At 44.1% G+C, this 21282-nt stretch overlaps 2 protein-coding genes across 11 annotated transcripts in view; one reads left to right on the top strand and one right to left on the bottom strand.

Annotated features, from left to right (window-relative positions):
- CHMP3 (charged multivesicular body protein 3) overlaps positions 1-5589 on the top strand; it is a 46177-nt gene extending 40588 nt beyond the window's left edge. The window contains exons 7-8 of one of the 5 annotated variants that reach the window (XR_012470802.1): positions 103-211; positions 4122-5589. The gene's annotated coding sequence lies outside the window, so the exon portion shown is untranslated. Of the gene's footprint in view, positions 1-102 lie in introns of all 5 variants that reach the window. The other 4 variants (XR_012470800.1, XR_012470807.1, XR_012470801.1 and 1 more) reach the window with 4 other exon arrangements.
- KDM3A (lysine demethylase 3A) overlaps positions 2170-21282 on the bottom strand; it is a 58984-nt gene continuing 39871 nt past the window's right edge. For 4 of the 6 annotated variants that reach the window (XM_074196890.1, XM_074196872.1, XM_074196909.1 and 1 more), the window contains 15 exons: positions 20724-20938; positions 17661-17813; positions 17461-17556; positions 17090-17217; positions 16071-16269; positions 15002-15174; positions 13954-14190; positions 12803-12974; positions 12030-12117; positions 10948-11078; positions 7053-7172; positions 6818-6957; positions 5270-5446; positions 5053-5187; positions 2170-2853 (listed from right to left, as the gene is read on the bottom strand). In XM_074196890.1, the coding sequence (XP_074052991.1) occupies positions 2773-2853; positions 5053-5187; positions 5270-5446; positions 6818-6957; positions 7053-7172; positions 10948-11078; positions 12030-12117; positions 12803-12974; positions 13954-14190; positions 15002-15174; positions 16071-16269; positions 17090-17217; positions 17461-17556; positions 17661-17813; positions 20724-20938 (2245 nt within the window). In that variant the 3' untranslated portion in view covers positions 2170-2772. The remainder of the gene's footprint in view (positions 2854-5052; positions 5188-5269; positions 5447-6817; positions 6958-7052; positions 7173-10947; positions 11079-12029; positions 12118-12802; positions 12975-13953; positions 14191-15001; positions 15175-16070; positions 16270-17089; positions 17218-17460; positions 17557-17660; positions 17814-20723; positions 20939-21282) is intronic. The other 2 variants (XM_074196899.1, XM_074196881.1) reach the window with 1 other exon arrangement.

Genomic DNA, 21282 nt, shown 5'->3' with positions numbered 1-21282 from the left:
TGATGCCCGGTGGACGGGGGGCAGAGAGCAGGCACTGCGTGGGCTGGGCTTGCCAGTCTCAGCTGAACTGATGGCGCTGTCTGCTTTTATTGTCCGGGCTAGGTGGCTTTCTGCTCGCAACTCTCCCCCTATGGTGTGCCGAGTCTCCAGCCGAAGAGGGACAGAATGCCACCCGCCGCTAGTCAGTGCCTCCTTAGGAGCTCGCCAGCTGGTAGGTGAGATGCAGTCCTCCATCCTCAGGAGCTGCGCCTAAAATACAGCTAGAAATCAGTCTCGGGAGGGAGTCCAATCATTAGCATTTGAATATAGAAAGTCCCGGTTTCCATCTGCTTGTTTTTGTACAATCCTGGAGAAATTGCTGGCTGGCTGACCCTGACCCAAGGCCAGGGCCACAAAACCCCCTTCCCCTTAACTTTCAGAATCGACAAATAGTCAGTGATTCTGCCAGTGGAGTGGGCACGCCTGTGACCCTGCTGGCTCTGAGGTCAGGTTGGGCCACCCCTGCCTCATGAGCCCTCCAAAGGTGTGGTCCGGGGGATCCTTGTGACTTCCTTTCTGACCATTTATCCCTTGTCTGGACATTTGTGGGAACTGAGGCTCCCTCTGCTCTTCTTAGAATAGAGCTACTTGGAATTAGGGTCAGATCCCATCCACTTTCTCTCCTGCCCCCAGCCCCAAAGGAAATAGGCTAACTATTGGTGCATTCACCCACATACACCCACAGGTCACCCAGCCCCCTCCCTTAGATGTGCATCCCCATTGCCAGTGGCTGTGAAGGTTCAAATGCTGCTTCCCACTTCGCTGCCTGGGTGACCTGTACCCACTTTCCCTAGCTGAGTACAGATAAAACACCTGCAACCACACAGGCTAAGCCAGCGGTATTGGAGATGCACTTACTCCCTGGCAAGACAAAGGCTGCTCAGAGGAAAGGTGGGCTGTTAGCTGAGGCAGAAAGCTATGCAGGGGGAAAAGGGCCAGAACCCCCCCACCCCCTTCCATAAAGTTGACCATAGATGACTTTGACACTTCCCCCTTCTGACTTGGCTCATTGGCAAGAAGGCTGGATACACTCCCAAACTGGCTTAAACCCCATTAACACTTCTCAGAGCTCCCAAACTCTGCCCTTTTCCCTAGTACCCCCCCCAATACCCCCAGAACACTGAACCTCTGGGTCACAAATCCTATCTCAGACACTATTCAAGGTGGCACCTTGGGAAAGTCACCTACCTCTGCAGAAAGGATCAGATGAGATCTTTGCAAACCTTGGATGTTAGATAATAAACTCTGAATTCTACAGACACGTTTCTTGGCACTGCTACCTCTCTTGGCCAGAGCCTTGCCATGTGGCAGGAACACTTGCTTGAAGGAAGCAATACTGAATTTGAGGAGAAGGCCCCCCCCCCCAACATCAGTAGGAAGTCCTGAGAAGTGTTGCCCACTGCTTTCAAGGACAGCAGATTCTCACTTGAGAAGAGTCTGGGGGTGTGCCCCGGGAGGCTGAGCGGGCCACACAGAGGTCCCATCCTGGCTTCCCCTCCAGCTCCTCGGGATGGAACCATAACCTGCTATTTGTGTGTAAGGGAATCCAGTTCCTACAATTTAAGTTAGCAACACGTTCCCCAAAGTGCCCCTCCCTTCCTGAGTGACTGCAAGGTCCACTGAGAGGAAGCAGCCTGGAACAGACTTTTTTCTAGGACTTTTGTTCTTTTTACTCATTTGAGTGTTAAGAAGCTAATCTTATTGGTTGGTTTTATTTTAGTTTGGTTACTCTTTAACTGCAGGTTTCTTGTGGTAAATTACTGGACCAGGATGCTGATGTTTTCTCAGTGACTCCTTACTTGGGCCCCAGTAGTGTGTTTTTAGAATGTTTCTCTAATTTTTACTTAGATTTGGAAAACATCTTGAAGTTCTCAAGCTTAGCAGAAGGTAGCAAGACAGTGAGCCTCTCTCCTAGCAATTCTGTCATTTTGGGGTTCTGCCTAATGAACATCTGTGCCAAAGGATGAATGTGGGCCCAAACTCCCAGGAAAGGGGTCTCCGTCTTTGTGGTTAACCAAGCATCAAATTCCTTTGCTCTTAGGAATGGGGAGTGTTTCATTTCATAGCCAACAAAGTGGACTAGACAAAGGTGTAACAAAAGTTTTATCACCCAGAAAAGACAACCCAAAGTATTAAATGAATATTGTTTAATGTAAAATGCTTAACACTTAGAAATTAGCAAAGCCTCAATTAAATTAGATTTCATTTGCTTAAAGATGGTTAATTCCCATGAAATTGTACAGTAGATTTTTTTTTTAATGTTGCTTAATGCAATTCCTATGGTAATGCATTAAGAACCGCATCGGTCACTGTATTCTTGGCTCTTTCTCTGGACTCTAAGGGAAAAAAATCCCCCAAACATTCATAAAACAAAATACGTTCCCCCCTCCCCCCCAAAGACTCCCAACAGTAGTTACAAATCCATTTTGACAGTGGCCTCCACAGGCGGGGAACAGTCATAGATGTTTTCCAGAGCTCAATAAGAGGTAATTAATTTTCTTACAGTTTTGTTTAAAACTGTCACAGGTGAGAAGTCCCAGGTTCAGGATGCCAAGGGGTCAGTGAAGAATCCCTACATATACACAATGAGTGTTTGCTTGTAAACACCAGAAATGTACATTAGACAAAGTACCTTCTCAAGACAGGCACTGCTTAAAAAGGAGGATGAGGTAACGCGAGTTGGAAGGTCGGCCCAGGCCAGCTGCTGGTCAGTCAGTCCAGGAGGATCTGTAGTCAGGGTTTGCTGTAGCCAGATTCATTGGCTTTCAGTATTGCCACCGCATCTTTCACTGCGTGATAGATCACATTCTTCACCTAAACAACAAACAGCAGGTAATTACAATAGCATTTACTTACAATTGGACTTAGGAAATTACATTTTTTTTTTGGCTTCAGTCAGAATTTAAATGATGAAAGCTCAAACCCAGCTTGATTGGCAGGTGACAAAAGCTAGAAGTAAATCAAGGCTTGTACTTGGCCAAAACAACCACCAACCCAGCTCTCTCCATCTGAGGAGGAGGTGGGGCTGAACAGCAGCTCAGATGGGGCGTCCAAACCATTGTAGTTAGTTTTGGGCTTGTTTAAAAAGACGAGAAGTCCAGGAGGCCAACTAACTGGTCACACTATAGCTAATCAAGTTTAGTAAACAGTTACAAAGGGTAGCCAAGGCCTGGATCAGCTGCCATTCTGAACCACAATGCATCCACCAACCTAAACCAGATGGGGAACCCCTGGCTGTGACCCCACTAAGTGCTCCTGGACCTTGGCTTCGGGTAGAGTTCACTTTCAGCTCATAGAGGTTCGTGATTCCCAAGATCAGCTTCACAAAATTTACCCATGGGATGATGGAGCTTTCCCATTTCCCTTCAGTTAAAGTACATTCTCATGCACTTTGGTGTATGTGGCTACACATATATTTTTGCACATGAGATTTTTAAGTTTTTGCAAGGCAATGGGGTTAAGTGGCTTGCCCAAGGCCACACAGCTTAAGTGTCTGAGGCCAGATTTGAACTCAGGTACTCCTGACTCCAGGGCCAGTGCTCTATCTATTGTGCCATAGCTGCCCCCTGATGGCATTCTTGACACTTTCTTCCTGTGGCATGGTTTCCCTCCAACACAGACAGATACACTTAAGGCAAGTTGACTGTGCAGGTCTTCTGTCTCAGGGACATGGAGGGCCAGAAGAAACAGTTCCAACCATTTCTTATTCACAATAATCTTTCCATGCCATTTCTGTCTTCTCTGTGAATTGCTATCCTTCCCCTTTGCCCCTGAAATGTGGCTGGGATTTTTAGTTTCAGTTTGTAGATTTGGAAATCATTTTACAACTCTCCAAAGCTTATTTTCTAATGACCTGGTCCTGAAGAGGTTTTATGTTTGTGAAAGCCTGTGCTCAGCCCTGCCACTAAGATGACTATGCCAGGGTTGAGGAGTCCAAGCCTCCCTCTCCAATCCACCCTCCAACTCCACAATGGCAACTGGTGAGCAGAACAGGAGGCTGCTAAGGAGGTGGGCTCACCTGCTGCAACACCCCCCCCATTCACCTGACTCGTTCTTGTCCTTCTCAGGCTTTTTTATACTAGATTTGGGGGAAGAACCAGCTTGAGGATGGGGCAAGGATTCGACAAAACAGAGAGGTCAAGGGGACCTGGAGCTGGAAGAAGAGGAAGGCCATGGCATCTGGCCAGAAAAGACTACAGGAAGGGGAATAAGCAAGGTTATGAAGGGTTCCAACAGCAACTTCTATTGAAGCCCCTTCTCCAGCAGGAGCCACTGCAGCTTGTGGAACAGAACAATGGAAACATGGCACCGGGCTAGAGAGGAAGAATTCGAGAAGACAAGATTGGGCAGCTGCCTGATCAGGCCAGCGAGGAGCCAGGGAACTGAGTGGCAGGAACTGAGGCACCCTTGAACAAGAGGGAAGTATGGAAAAAGAGGTCTGGAGGGAAAAAATTGGACTTTGGATAGGATGAATGTGATTCTCATGGACATCCAATTGGCAAGAATGGGAGAGGACAGAAACTGGTCTTGGAGTGTTGAAATCCCAAGTTCCAAACCACCTTGCTTCTGACCGACACTTCCACGTTCCAAGGGGACAAGGTACCACCACATGCTGGGACCTTGGGACCCTTTCTGCTTTACCCACCCCAGAAACATGCTGCCTTAGGAAGCCAGGTGACCGCTGTACAGGTTAGACTCCCAACTTTGAAGATTCAGTCTCCAAATTAATGAGTGAACTAGGTTCCTTACAGGCTCAGATCCTAGGGACTGAGTTAACTACTCCTCAGCCTCAGGTAGCCTGTTGTCGCTCTCCCCAACTTCCCAGTCCACCAAACAACTTCTAAGAGAGGACGAAGCCAGGAGCTCCAAGCAGTGTCCATCAGCTTGGTTTTAATGCATGATGATTAACTTGAACATCTGAGTTCAGGGACCTGAGGATTCACTTTGGCTAAACTATTACCTAACTAAAGGGTCACACCAGTACAGCTGACCATTTAAATCTTACACATTTACCTGTAGCTTATCTTCATGGTTAGTGTGTGTCTGAGACAGATAGCGGAATTCCTGAGTGAGCCAGAAGCAGTGTTTGACGTGCTCTGGAGAAACAAAATCTTCTGCCACTTTGATGCAGCTGTACAAGTTGTGAACCTAAGAGATGACACAAGAAGTTAGTCACCCCATTCAAAGCCCAGAAACCCACCCCTGCAGGGCACATAGGGCCTGCCCTTACCTGATGGGGAGCGCCTGCTGGGATGAAGACGACATCCCCCAAAAACTGCACAATGGCCCAGCCCTGAACACCATACTCCTGATGAAGACGCTTTCGGAGTGGGCGGTCCAAATACCAGCTCTGGTCATGGATAGGGTCGTGATCAGCTGGGTTTTCTTGACCTTGTTCTTCTGAAACCTGAAACAAACATTCAGAATACCTTTCAACAAATGAATACTTGGACCATAAGCAAAATCCTCCAAAACAAGATTTGAACATTTTCCCAAACTAATAACATTGGCTATAAAAATGAGAATCACCCTCTGTGGTTATTAAGTCTAGTGTTCGTTTCCTGTTGTTCCTTACTGACTTGGGGGTGGGGGGAGAGCAAAAAAGTTTTGTCTGTTGGGTGCTTTGTATCTATTACACACTTAATTAAAAGGTCAGTCAGGCCAGCTTCATCTTATCCTGTTCCTGGTTTTCAAACAGCAATACCTAAAAGCTTGGGAAGGCGTCTAATAAAAAACCAAAGCCTTTTGGAGAATGTATTATTTTAAACTTAAATTTCTTAGCCTAGGTTTGAGATCAGGACATGGCTTATATATATATATATATATATATATATATATATATATATATATATATATATATATATATATATATATATATATATATATATGAAATGTTCTAACAGGGTAAGAAAAGTGCTACTGAAAAAGCACAACAGTTTCTGACTTCATCCCACTAAGACTTTTTCTATTTGTCCTTCCAAAATGAGGAGTACAGTTTAATTTTGGTCCAAGAACAGTGTTCTTTAAAGCAGTTGCAATTGTTGTATTTCAATATATGGAGGAAGACTGGGACTCAATCACATTGTTTCCTTGGGAAGGGGGAAGAGGGAAGTGATAGAGCTTCTAAAGCAAGTAGCTTCAGAACTTGAAATAGGTGTTTTTAGATTTTTTTTGGTTAGTCAAAAAAACATGCTTAGTATTCCCATTCTGATTGATCCAAATACACAAGGAAGCCTTCTGAAAGAATCCAAAGATCCATGAAATGACCATTTGGTTTGATGACTTTTATCATAACACAACAACATTAGCTTCTACTTTTTTTTCAGGGGTGGGTTTGCAAGTCAGTGGGGTTAAGTGACTTGCCCAAAGTCACACAGCTAGGTAATTATTGTCTGAGGCTACATTTGAACTCAGGTCCTCCTGACTCTAGGGCCAAGTGCTCTATACACTGTGCCAACTAGCTGCCCCTAATATCAGCTTCTAATAAATGAACTTAGTAAACTCCTCCAGCGGAAGATCTAGAAAGATCACCATGGACCTCATCAGCACCTTGGTTCTCTATGGCATCTGAGTCAATGCTAAGTGATGGGCCTGGGAAGTAGACCTGGGAGTCCAGGATGGAGTCCCCCTCAGGTGAGGCAATAGCGTTTCATCACCATCCCCTCTCCTCCACTCCACTGGCATAGTGATCGCAGAAGCAACCTATGCAAGGTCTGCAGTTTTCTAAGACCAGTGTAAACCAGGGTCATGTGATATGATATGGGCAAGTAAAGAATACCTTCTTAAGGAAGGATCGGATCTTCTCTGTGTCTTTAGCAGCAAAAATGTGCCAAAGGGCTCCTGGTTTCTCTTTTCCTTCAATAAAGCGCTTTATTGTTAGTTCATCACAGTCTCCATCTTGGATGGTTTTAAGTACTTCTGTTGGAGAGAAGAGATGAAAATAAATGTAAAAAATACATTCTGCTCTTTAGGGGCAGGAGGCTTCAACCCATGTTTATGAACTATTATCTCACCATCTTCCTGATCGAGCTGTCCAGAAGGGATGCCCACGTAGACCATCACGTTGGCTGCATCAGATATATCTAAATGAAGATTGGTTGTTCCATACTTCCTATCTTCTGGTGTGATTAACCCTGTACAAGAGAAACTATTTTTAATTTCTACAATTAAAAGAGGACCCTGGAAGTTAAGAGTGGTAATGCAGAATTGTGGGAACACAGGCCATGACACAAATCATTTCCAAGTAAACCACCACCTGGACAGTCTTAGGAGCTGGCGTGCTGCCATGAGACATAAGGTAAGCCGGAGTCCTTGGGAGCTGGACATTCCGCCCCACAGCCCAAGGGCACAAGACACAGCTGTGTTTTACCACCTCCCCCAATATACCCCCTTATCCTGTAACACAAGACGCTGCACGTACACACCGCTTGTGTACCTCCATTCCCTCAATTATTCTTTGTTCTACCCCAGAAGATCTAACAGTATATATATAGAAGGTAAGCAGTAATAAAACTGAGCTGGAGGCATAAGGCAGTGGTGGCTTGACTCCCTACTTTCAGCTCCCCTCCGGGAGGGAGGTCGCCGCTGTGGGCCCCAAGGAAGCAAGCCACAACACAGAATGACTAGTGCCATACCAGCAATATCCACTCAGACCAGTCTACCATTGACACCAGCACCAGCCTCATAGGACTAGGATTTTTTTAGCCCTTACTCTGAGATGACGGTGGCACATTCTAGGAAGGGATGTTCTGGGCTCCACATGGACTCATCCCAAATCTCCCTGTCCTGGGACGGAGTGGAAGCTCACTCCTTGCCCTATGATGTCTCATGCACTTGTTTCTTCTCTCACCACCATGCTTTAATGAACTGAGCCTTTTTAGAGGTTCATTCCATTCAGAGTTTCTATTCAAGCTGCTCCCTCTTGGTTACCTGGGCCTGCACCATTTTCTTAATGAATTCAGTACTGGTTTACCTTCTTCACCCATAATTCTCATTAAGCAGCTCCTTAAAGGTCAGTGGGCCTGGAGTTAGCATGATCTGAGGGGAATTCCAGGGTCAGATACTTCTTAAACTGTGTGACCCTGGACAAGTCATTTAACCTCTGCCTCAGTTTCACAATAGTACCTGCCTCCCCAGGTGAAATCTTTGTAAAAGTGTTTAGCACATAGCTGTCTTTCCCATGATGCTCCCCTTGTCCACAAGGGTCCTGCCCTCATGCAGTCATCTGGCCCTTCTGATTGCTGCCCCGATTCTGGGGTTCGGTCCTCTGACTCCAGGCTGCTATCTGGAGGCATTGCTCCTGCCAGACTCCTCCTATCCCTTCTACTTGGGTGCTGCTAAACTGAGCTGGAGAAACCTTGGAAAGGCCTCGACCCTTCACAAAGAAGGGACCTTCCCACACCTACCCTCTTTCCCGCAGGCTGAGAACTTGGCCCCTAAGAGATGAGCAAAGTCAACTCCAAACTTGTTCTCCCGGAGTGTCCCTCACCTCTGTGTATTCTCATTCCCAGTCAGTTGTCCTCCATGTGTTTTTGTGGTGAGATTTTCCAATGCAGATTTAAGTGTTTCTATTATGCCCATTATCTCCTCACAATTGTTCCCTTTTAGATTCCTAGGAAACACACACTGTGGTCCCTATTCTTCTCTGTCTCATCGCCTGTTTGATCCTCTTCCTCCTGAGATCTTTATCCCTCTTCTCTTGCAATACTCAGTGACTGACTCCTATTCCTGGGGTGCTGGTTTCTTGGGTCTCCCATGACAATGCTCTGCTCAGCAGTGATTTAGGTGAGGTGGGAGAATGACAGAACTAACCCAGATAGATGATGGTTGGCTGGGCTCTTTTCCCAGATGTGCCAGAGTGTCATATTGTCTCCACCCCCACCCATGTTCCACAACCAAGCACCCTGAGGGAGAGAGGGGGGAGGAACTTTTTTCATTTATTATCCTCTCTTCCCCATCTCCAATTTTTGCCCCACAAAGCCACCAAAGTAATTTTCCTAAAGTGCAGGTTTGACTACACACCTCCCTTCCTCAAAGGACTCCATGGCTTCCTGTCATTTCAGAAGCCCTTCCAGTCCCACACGCCTTTGCAAATTTATTTCTCTTTGGGTGCAGACCCAGCTCTGCCTGTGCCATGGCTATCCCCAGCGCCTCCCAGGACAGCCCTTGTACACCCTTCAAAATATGGCAGGGGCCACCTCGACCTTCCTCCCCAAGAAGCTTTTACCTTGTATTGTGTAAGCGAGCACATTTTACCCTTTTTGCATACCCTCTTTACAGTGTCCACATTGCCTTAACCAGGAAAAATAAAATGTGTAGAAAATGAGAAGCACTTAATATGGGTGTTGAATGATCTCCCTAAGAACTCCATCTTCTCTAGAGTTGGAATATTAGATCTCACAATAACCTGAAGCTAAGAGTGAGATAACATCTAGAAGCTGAGATGATGCAGGTGGACAAGAGAGAAGAGCAGCTGCTAAACTCTCAGAGACCACCAAGAGTCAGAAGCAGCCGGGCTAAAGGCACTCGTTTGGGACAGGTGCATTGGGGAAAATTCTATTAAGGCCGTGGGGGAGGGCCCTGGAGGAAGGAGGAAAAGGACCTGGGCTTTCCCTGAGCCTCGGTGACCTTAGCCACATCCTTCCAAAAACCTGGCTCCTCAGTGGTTACATGAGGGGGTGGGGGGGAAGAGAAAGGTAATTTGACAAGCTGTCCTTTTCAGTCTAAAAATCCTATAAGGAGAGGCCTTTCTTATGGAAAAGCCAGAGACAGGTGGACCAAAAGTGATAAAAATGAATGAAAGTTTGTGAAGAGCTGGCTGTGCCATCACAGAGCAAGCATTCTATCTAAATAGAGACGAGACATGGAAGAGAAAGCTCAGATGACTGGAAAGGCCAGGAGTCCCAAGGGTACAGTCGGGCCCATAGATTATGTCAGCAGAGTAGAAAAGTTGGTGAAGGCCTGGGCTATCTATCTGACATGACTTTCAACCATCTGCAAGGAAGCCCTAAAGGGCAAACAAAGCTGGAAAGGACAGCTGAAATCAGGATCCCAAGAGATCTCGACAGAGCCCTCATTCCCAAGATGGTGGTGGGTTAGTGTTGGAACGCTAGCTAGGATGGATCCATCCATCGGTGCACCAATGCAATGAGAAGTACTTGCTTGAGGATCAGCAAGGTGACGGTGCTGTCACCAGAGGGTGGCAACTAGAAGGATCAGTGATGGACTGAACTAGTCATCGTTAAGAGGTCCTGGGACTGTCATGTGCGCTTGTGTTGGCATACTATTCCACTATGGGGAATGAGAAGGATAACTCGCAGAAAAACTACAGCCCAAGGTTGAGCACAGCTCCTTGCACAAACTGATGCAAAGTGAAATATACTGTGGACCAAGGAGCTTTATTGTCAGATGATCAGCTGTGAATAACTTAGCTTTTCTCAGCAATCCGATGATCCAAGACAATGAAGAATGTTATCCATTCCAAAGAAAGAACTTAGTGTCAGAATTTTCACCATTTTCAACACATAAAATAATTTATTTTTAATTTGTTGATTTAAGAAGAGTGTGTTCATTTGTAACAAAGATGTATTTTTTCAAGGAGTATCACTAGTATTCACTGGTTCCTAGCAAAAACTGTTATTAAATTAATCCAAACTCTTAAGTGTAGTTGATTGAAATTTTATTTGTTTTTTCTAAGATAATATAGGATAGAAAGGCATGAGCTTGGTATAACTTGTAAAATAATTACCTTTATTCTGCAAAGACCAAAGGGGTCAATGTAACCCTATTCTAAGCAATGCAATGAAAAAATAATTTAGAGGCAGCATCCTGTTATTATCAAATTCACCATTAACACAGAATGTACATTCTTAAAATGTGATGGAAAAAAAGTAGAGGATTCTCACTCACCATAAGCATTATACATCTTAGGGCCCAGATCTGGACGAACAAAATAATTTGGTAACCTAGAGGCCAAGTTCAGCTTGCCGTCTCTCCTGGTGTACTCAGGCAATGGGATGTTTGTCATCAAATCTTCAAATCTACAATCAGACAATTGTGAATTTCTGAATTGAGACACTAATTTTCATGTAAAATTTAAAAAATATTTGTTCTATTTCCTATAAAAGTTGTTTTCTCTTACACATTTGATGCCCAATATCCACTAAGGAAGGGAACTGAGAGTGATACTAATTTACAGCGTTTCCAGGGAACTGGAGTTGTAAATGTATTTCTCATTTTAGTTGTAGGAGCTTTTTCCTTCTTCCTTTCTGAAGGAAACTTTAGCAATCAGCTCACTTGTCTCCCTCTCCTCCCCAACACCTACCTTTTTGCTAAAGGATTTCAGAATTCAGATTCCTGATTCCCATCACCTGCTGCTTCTCCCTCATGGCAGCAAGGCAGTCTTTACAAAAAATAAGGCCACCTAATGTGCCCTTCCTTTCCTTTCCTCTCCCTCCTGTTCCATCTCAAACTCCATCAGCATCATCTGCACTTTCTCCTGTGGCCTCTGCCATGGCCAAACCCTCTCCTTGGTGCCCTCAGTCCCATTCCCTACTTGTTTTCTCCAGCAGACTGAGACATCAATTGAGCCCTCTCTCTCTACTTTAATCTGTAACTTCTCCCTGTCTGCTAGTTCCAAAGATGACCATGTCTCCCTTTCTTTTTGTTTTTTTTTCTCTCCCAATCCTTTAAATAAAAACTTTCATTAGATTCTACATCCTTCAAGCTAACACTCTCCTTTCTATCTGGTGACCCTGGCTTCTCCTTGCAGTCACTCACACTCACCCCACCCCTGCTCCATGCCTGTTAGTCTTTCCCTCATCATCTGCAGGAAGGCTTCCCTATTCCTTTATCTCCTCTATTGTATTTTGCAGGTTGTCTCATCTCCTCCCTTAGACTGTAAGCTCTGTGAGGGAAGGCCTGTGTTTGTCACTTAGTACGCACCCTGCCCCAGTATCCCTAAAACACTGACAGAGCCATCATACTCCTACCGAGAAGGCATCATGTCTCTAAAGTCTTCCCCTGGAGGCCAGTCCTTGAGTTTCAGTACCATTGGCTCATCATCATTTTTCAGGCGACCTTAAAATAGAAAATAAAAGCAATCATTAGCTGGGGCCATTTTAACTTTCTAGAATTTTATTAATACTATGCTTACATACACAATAAACCAATCTGTCTTAACACAAGTGATAAGAGGGAAGAATAAGAATTTGGCAAAAATTAGAGGAACAGAGGCAGCTATGGCACAGTGGACAGAGTGCCACCCTGGAATTAGGAGGACCTGAGTTCAAACTCCAGCCTCAGGCACTTAATACTTATTACTTAGATGCATAACCTTGGGCAAGTCATTTAACCCCACTGTCTTATAAAAGTAAACAAAAAAATCACAGCAGTTCATACTTGAAACTGGAAAAATTATGCAGCTCTTGTTTCTAATAGCACATTGAATTTATCAGTCAAGTGAAGTGTGCATTTTCTTTTTAAGTGAATGAGACGCTGAAAGTTTCCAGTGCTTTAGACCTGGATTTCATCTTGACATCAATTAAGTACTGTCACTGCAGAATCTAATACAAAACTATGAAATCATTTGTATTTTTGAAAGATTCATCAAATGCCCTGAAAATTTTTCTCTGCCTAGCAATAGTTGCAGATAGGTGTCCCAAATGGGGCCATGAAGAGTTGGCTACACCTGTAACCACCAAGGTGGGTCAAGAGAGGCTTGTGGTACCCACTACCCAGCATCTTCCTTCTTTGTGGTACCTACTTGGGATATCTTCAAATCCTTCCCAGAAATCTCCCACTGTGGCTCCGGTGATGATCTCATTAGTTCTGCAGTTGACGAGATCCACTTCCTGCTCCCCAAACTCCTTCTTGAAGGAGTCTGGTTTCCACAGCTCAGCATTCAGTCTGTGGTGCACTCCGGACACCATCACAGGCTGGATGGGACAAAGAAAGAAAAGAGCCTTCACTCTCTTCTATCTCATCTCTCTTCTCTCCTTGGAACTCAGTCATCCACAGGGATCCCTATATTGTCTTCCTTCCCCCGACCTAATACTGCCTCTGTATGTTTAGAGTCTTACAAGTCTCTCCCTAAAATACTATATTTGTGAATTTTTTATTCTGAATTGATTTTAACACAAAAACTCTTAATTTCCCACTACAGAATGAAGTTTCCTCTGCACTAGACACACACTTAAGTCTTCTCAAGAATATCAGTTATGAGATCAGAAAGTAAGTCAAGTACTGTAAAATTTGCTTCAGGTGTGAGAGGTCTCATGATATAGTCCAACCCTGCTCAAACAATAATTAACCCAAACCTTTCTTCAGCACAAAACAAATATTGCCAAAAGGAGACTACCGAAATCTATAAATAACCCTGTTTGCTAAGGCTCTCTTCAGTTATTATGTACAATTAATTTTGTGTACTTAAAACTCTGATCATAAATTCAAAAGCAACTTGTATCAAAATAACCTAAGCAGGTTTCCTGTAGGAAAAAAAATAATTCCAAATTTTCATTTTCTAGAACCCCCCCCAATTTATTTCAACAAATTCACTGCTGTCTTGGCACATATTCTCTGTCAAAAACAATCAGAGGAATCATGAGATAGTCAAATTCCATTTTTGTTCCAACTCATTTAGGACCCTTCAAAAATGGTGTTGGTTGGGGCAGCTAAATCTTTGGCCCTGGTGTCAGGAGGACTTGAGTTCAAATTTGGCCTCAGACACTTAGAAACTGAATGCTGCCCCATTACACATCAATTGTACATACTTAATATAATCAAGAGAAAAATCAATGGTTCCAAAGATCTCCTCTTAGAAGAGAACATCTAGGTGTGGACAGCATTAATAAGGGATGGAATGGCCCCAGGGAAGAAAGATTCACAGAAAAAGGGAAAGAGCAAAGCCCAACCTACCTGTCCCTGCTTCCAACACTCCCTGAAGACATTCCAGTTATTCTTATGGTTAGGATCTTGTAGACACAGCAAGCGGTTATCACACAGCCAGTAGTGAGGAGTATCAAATCCCAAAATGCTAGGCTTGATAACCAATCCCTGAGGCTTCTTAGGGATGTCACATGAAGTCTTATTTTGAACCAATGACGCAAAGATGTCATCCAAGATTTTTGGTGTGTTCTTGAGGCCATTTTCAGTCTAAACTTACAGAAAGAAAAAAAATTTAAAATATTGTTGTTCTCTGCCTCCAAAAGAGCTTGGAGTACTGCAAGCCAAGTGCACAGACATTAAGCCCAAAAGCTAGAGAGAGGTTGAGGTTAGGAAAAGGTGATAAGGACCCTTGGAGAGGGAAAAGCTGTCACAAGAAGATATATAAACTCCTCTGATGCCATCAGCCAGAAAACTACCATTATCTCTTCCACACTGCAACTTTTCTCACCACTAGTTGGCAAAAGAAATAGAATGGAAATTTTTGGAGAGTTGTCCAGGAGTCGCAGAGGACATTGCTAAGGCCATCAGATGACAGGGAAAAAAAAATTAGAAATGAAAGAAATGCATAAAACCTATGTATGGTATTTTATATGATGGAATTTGTGAAGCCAGATGACATTTTTTCTGCTATAAAGGGGAGAAGTGCTGCACCTAAACCCTGTTATGTGGAAGGGATAACTGTAGGCTAGCCCGAAGAGGTCTACCACTGCCTAGGATCTCTTCATCTCTCCATATCCCCAGTTGCATCCCCTGAAGCTATACATTAGCAAGTGTGGACAACAAAATTCATCAAGTAGTTTCATGCTTTAAAAGCTATCCTACCTAAGATTCTAATGCAAAATGCCCTAATTGGTTCTAGCCCAATGGAAACCTGGAGCACAAATTCTAACAATGAGATCACTTCGGAGGTTCCCATCTCTGTGCTGCTTTGGTCCTAGCCTTGGAAGCTTTAAGAGGTAGCTGATGAACACTGTCACGGGCCCTGCAAGTCCCCCAGAAAACTCAAAGTTAAGCATACCTTCCCTCCAGAAGAGTTCAATAGATTCCGGAGAAAACCAGAGCTGTTGTTGCTTACAGGTGTTAAGATTGTGCTGTTAAAGGTGTGCAGAACAGTAGGAAGTTTAGTCAAGGTGGGAAGAGACTGGAGAGATTTGTTTTCATTTTTTAAAGTTGGCATTGTGAGTGGTTTCTCTAAAAACAAAGAGAAAAACTTAAATTAAAGAGCAAACTATGAAGAGTATTAAAAAGAAAACCCTGCCTGAAACAAAAAAAGTTTTAAAAACCAAAACTAAAAATCTTCTAACACACTTTAAGAACTATTTAATTTCTGTGTCTCAAACCAAGTGGCAGATGTAAGTTCTGATTCTCAACTCTCCACCAAGTCCACTTGAGTTATTTTCTTCCCTACCCCTCAAACACTGGCAGGCACTAGGATTCCTCATCCATGGCCTTTGTTTTGGAAGGCTGAGGAGAAGGAGGAGGAGGAGAGGGAGAGTCAGGAGGTTTCCCTTTCGATTTTTCACATTAAACTAAGGGATATGGTCTCTATTAGGTAGCTGCTGAGTAGCAGCCCCTGTGGTCCCCAATCAGAGAACAGTGTATGGGGGAGAAGTTATTCCAGAAGACAGTGGGGGGGGGGGGGATAAAGTCAACCATAACACATTAAATTATGGGTTTTAAATAGGTAAGGAGAGAGATCTTACAGAAGAGTAAAATAACTTCAACTACTTTAACTTGGATTTAAACTCAGAGGATTTAAACCAGATTTTAGAACAACAGTTCAGAATAACAAATTGCCTATCACACTCAGATAGAACTCAGGGCCACAGGACCCCCCCCCCCCCCCACTAGAAAAGGATTCCTCTGTACTCTTCCTGGATGGCCATGAGAAACAACTGTTTTGCCAATTAACAAGTCTATTCAGCTGTCACAAGAGATTTTCAAGTTCGTGGTAAAAACTGTCTGAACGGCCCTTGGACATAGTTAAAAAGTAGGAAACAATGGCAAGGGAAATCTTAGAGCCATCTCTCAGAAAAGATGGTGAAGCACAATCTCTTTCCAGGTACTGATGATAGGCTTCTACTCACCCTTATTTTCCTTGTTAACATTTCCACTGGTTAAGTCAGCTAGCCAGTTTAAAGGAGAAGAACTAACTGGACAGCTGGGCTTGGTGCCGCAGCTGGGCTTGGTGGCAGGCTCACAGCTTCCATTTGTTGGATCTAATACACAGTTATTTCGCTGGAGGGTTGCTCCAAGACTAAGCTTTTCTGCAGCTAAAGAATTCTGCTAAGGAAAAAAAATATAAAAATAGATCTATGTTTAGATTGCTTTGGGGGGGGGGGTGAGGAGGGAGAATTGTGAAACTCAAGCAAAGAGCAGAGAGGAAATATATTTCAGGAAAACGAGGACTTCAAGCTAAATCTTTAATCAAATTTTGCTAAAAATTCCACCTTCCTTACAAATGCTTCCTCCCTCCCCCATGGACATTCTAAAGCAGTTCCCAGAACAAACACCTGACTTACAGGCAAGTATCTGGCTCAGCTGGCAAAACTGGAGCCGGCCTCTACAATTCAGAGGCCAAATGGTGTCAGGCAAGTGAGGGGAAATGAAGAATCTCAAGGAGAGGTCAGAATGGCAGGCCTCCTGGCCAACAGGAATGCCCCAGCTTTGCCTCCCTCTCTGCCCAGCAGACCCCCATGCCAGGGACTCTCTGGTATACCCGCCTCCCTTTGGAATCCCGGAAGTCCAGTTCTTTCTAGCTCCCGTGCAGCTGACCTTCCTGGATTATTTCTTCCAACTCACTATGGGTTCCCAGACTGCAGAAGACATTGTGCAGTTTGAAACTCTGGTGTTTAGCACAGTACTCAGCAAAGAACTTAATAATAATTGCCTTTTCAGTCATTTCCTCAGACTAGTGCTGTAATTTATCACATTAAAGAAAACTACTATTGTCACAACAAGGCTGATTTTTGGACTTGATAAGTTCTGTTCCCTTCCTGGGCCCCATCTGAGTCAGAATGCTCAACATCAAGCATCATGACTGTCCCCTTGCCTCACAGTGACACCCCGGCGTCTCCCAGAAGATGAGCCTGGGCCAGGGCCGTACCTGTCTCGTGTCCTCCTTCGGGGCTGGCTTGGAGAGGAGCTTGATTTGCCGATTAGAACAAGGACAGTTTGCCTTTATTCCCCATTTTGCTCTTACAGAGTGAACGATATCTCCCACATCATACAGAGCTACAGAAAAAGTCAGACAAGACCAAGAGCATTGCCAAGAGCAATGACATTTATTTAATTTTGTAGGAAGCCCCTAAGGGGCAGATATGGTTGCATGACACCACCCTCACCCAACCCAGCACTGAAAAGATGTCAAACTAACTCATTTGTTCTATTATGGATTTACCTTTAAAAACAAAATAAAATCATGCTATAATGACTTGATAACCTTAACAAGGCTCCCAAATGAGTGCACTGCAGTACCTTTCCCTGGAATGATCTGGGTGGGCATGAGGTTTTCTGGTTCGTGGATTTGACTCTTCACACACTTCAGCCAGGAGAAAGTCTTGTAAGTGCCACCTGCAAGCAATCGACTCTTAGCAACTCCTTGGAATCAGCCAAGTTCTCAGAAGATAACGAAAGCAGAAATAATGCAGACTCAACAACAAACAAGGTCACCTTACCTTGCTGGACGTTTTTTTTCTTCATCCTGAAGCAGTCCACACACACCCCAAACCCACAGCGAGGGCATACCCAGTGCAAGTTAAAGATTGTAGTGTCACACACATCACACATTTCTCGGACGCCTCGAACAGCACGTTTCCAAGCAACTTGTCCTGTTGGGGGATGGGAGAGGAACAATTCACCTTCTTTAGGTTCAGAGAGTGAAACAGGAAGCTAATATTTTGGGTTTTGTTGTTCAGTGGGCACTGACTTCTTAGAGCATCTGTGTAGATTGTCAATTTGATAGCACAAGTAATTTTCTCATTTAGGTTAAACCAAAGTATTTAATGCCTTTCTACTAAATCACCCCTTTTAGGTTGGTGATTTTGTCGAAATTCAAAACAATGCTTCGTGTTCCTCTCTCTGAACCTTCCAAAATGGTCAAGAATAGGTAAAATACAACCCCCCCATACCAGATGTGGATAATAAGGCAAGTCCCTTGCCCAAAATCTTGCAGTGAGATAGAACTAGAATCAGAACCAAGATTTGAGGATCATCATTAGAGTTTCACAACTTAAATAAGGTCCCCTAGCCATCACCAAATAAGAACCCTGTTAGCATAACCCAATTTTCTATTATTATATAGTATGAAATTATTGACACTTGGATTTAGAGCTAGAAGAAATCCTAGAGAGATCATCAAGTCCTGTGCTCTCATTTTATGAAGGCGTGGAGATGTCAAAGGATCAGCTTAGGGTCACAGTCTGAGGCAGGACTTGAACCCAGGTCATTCTTTTGTTGAGAGCAAGAATTACTCTCCCTTATCTGTTCGATCTAAGGCTCCAATCAATCAGGTGGCTAATAAAGAGACTAGACTTCAGTCAATCTGTACTGGACCTTTTTAGCTCCAGAGCAGTGGCCCTTGAGCCTTTCTTTGTATGCTTGGGGCAGAGCATCCTGCCTGGCCCACAGCTCTGAATGAATCACAGGTGATCCTCTCACAATGTTGCTGCTATAGGGGACAATGTTCTCCTGGCTCCTCTCACTTCACTTTGCATCAGTTCATATCTTTCCAGACTTTTCTGAAATCTGCTTGCTCATATGTAATTTCCAACACATTCATATAGCACTTGTTTAGCCATTCCCCAAATGATGGACATCCCCTCAATTTCCAATTCTTTGCCATCACAAAAAGAGCTGCTTATGAGTATTTGTGAACATATGGGACATGGTTGGGGTTCATATTCTAGTTCTGCCACTTTACACCTAAGTAACTTGAAAGCTCCCATGCAAACCAACTGGCTCCGTCCTCCGAACACTCTCCCACAACAGGGACTCCTCATGAGCAGGTTTTTAATGCTCCAAGTTCTGCCCTTTTCTACTTCAAGCTCTTGACTCCAGTGGCAAATCGCAGGGAGCCCGACATGGTATGGACCCCAAGGGCTGTGCTGGAAAGAGAAGGAGGACAAGAAAAATAGGACCTGCCCTCAAGGTGGGTCTTCTCTTGAGGCTATTCCTGTGTGACTCCTCAGGTTCCTTTCCCCTGGGTCCTCCTCCCTTTCACACATCTTCCTAAATCAGCCCCCTCCCCTCCACCATAGAATTTCTAATGTGTCTGACTGAGGTAGAGTCAAGTGATCGCCTCACCTCATTCTGCCCCATGGTGCTGGCCCCCATTTCAGTATGTCTGACTCTGTGACCCCCCCCCTTTGGGGAGGGAGGGAGAGAAACACTCAAATGGTTTTCCATTTCCTTATCTATCATCAAATCATACTTGTCAGTTATTTATTAAGCACCTACTAGATGCTGGGTCTAGAATCATAGAGCCACTATGTGTGGTTACATGTGCTAGAGCCCTGCTGCCTTGTGATCCTCCACCACCTTGACTCTGGGTGGGTGCTGTCCTTCCTTCTCAAAAACAACGCAAATGACATCACCATGGTGAGATGAGGGTACAGTGGGTCCGATTGGGGCTGTGCCAAGCTCCAAGTGTCTACCACAGGGTGGGTGCAAGAGGCCACATGTCAACTCCTGGGTGGGTTCTCTAAATCTGTGTGTGTGTGTGTGTGTGTGTGTGTGTGTGCGCCCATGTCTGTGTCTATCTCCTCCTTTCAAAGCTTAGACATAGGACTTTATGATTTTCCCCATTAAATCTCAATTTTGGAACTGGCTCATCTTTCTAGCTTGTCAAGATCTTGTAGCTCCTAAGACTTACAGCCAGGTGATCAGTAGTTAAGAGACCTGAGGCCAAGAGTCAGGAAAATTCATCTTCCTGAATTCAAATCCATATTCCAACAGTTACTCTCTCTGTATGACCCTGGATAAATCACTGAAACCTATTCACAAACCCTGCTTGAGCCTCCCGTCATCTGTCAGATAAGCTGGAGAAGATGCATCTCTGCCAAGAAAACCCCAAATGGGGTCCTGGGAGAGTTGAACAGGACAGCAGTGAGAGAGTGACCACCTAATGCCCACCCGCTACTCCTCTCCAACTCCAGAGCTGTTTTCTTCAGATACTCCACAGCAAAGAGCCTGCTTCAATCAAGTTGCCATTTCTACTCTTTTGTTGTGTTTTTCAGTGAATCTCCCTATTTGACTCATGCAGCTCTTAAGAGTCAGTCTAAAGACAAGGGGATCAAAAACATCACAGTCAAAAAAATACCAAAAATTTCCTTTGAAATCTGAATCTGAGGGTTTCTCCCTCCAGTCTGGCTATTCCAAATTAAAAAATGGTTTCCCTAGAGGCCTTTCTTCCTTGCAAAAGGAACAAAATCAGCTATTTCTACTACTACTAGAACACTATACATTTTACAAAATACGTTCCCATACAGGATTCACTTATCTTCCCACTAAGCCCATTTCAGAGAGGAGGAACTAAAGCTAATGGATTTGCTAAATGCATTCAGCTCTGAAGATGGAGAGATCTGGTAGTGACAGTTTGGAGTCCAAGCAAGAAGCAACATGGGGTCAAATAGAAACATTTTTTTCTTTACAATTCTGATAAATTAGAATTAAAAATTAAATAGTGACATTAGAGAACAAAGGCATCTCAAAACACCCCACTCTCCAAAACATGCTCTTACTGTGTGGTTCAATGGTTGACATTGCCTCCTTTTCGGATATCACCATTTGGCAGAAGTGGTCTCCAATGTTGGCAAGGATATATTTTGCAGTGTCCAAATCAGTGCCCACCACATGTTTGGCCAAAGGCAACCACAGGCCAATGGCTTCCATATCGTACTTATTGGGGGTCAAGAAGCCTTCTACCCGCAACACACCATGTTTATTAAATTGCAACCTATGGGAAAGGAAAATAAAATTAGCAAGTTTGTCAGAGAATCAAATACTTAAAAGCTTATATCAAAAACTGTTCACCATCTTGGTTCACATTTCTGTCTTCCCTCTTTATAACATATTCCAATTTCTGGGTGTTCTTAATCTTCAATATTTTTATTATTTTTTTAATTTTTTATTTTTTGCAAGGCAATGGGGTTTTAAGTGGCTTGCCCAAGGCCACACAGCTAGGTAATTATTAAGTGTCTGAGGCCAGATTTGAACTCAGGTACTCCTGACTCCAGGGCCAGTGCTCTATCCCCTGCACCACCTAGCCACCCCTCTTCAATAGTTTTGATTTAGTATTTT

Source organism: Macrotis lagotis, chromosome 1 (genome assembly GCF_037893015.1).
Source record: "Macrotis lagotis isolate mMagLag1 chromosome 1, bilby.v1.9.chrom.fasta, whole genome shotgun sequence".
NCBI lineage: Eukaryota > Metazoa > Chordata > Mammalia > Peramelemorphia > Peramelidae > Macrotis > Macrotis lagotis.
This window is presented reverse-complemented; position numbering and strand designations above follow the sequence as displayed.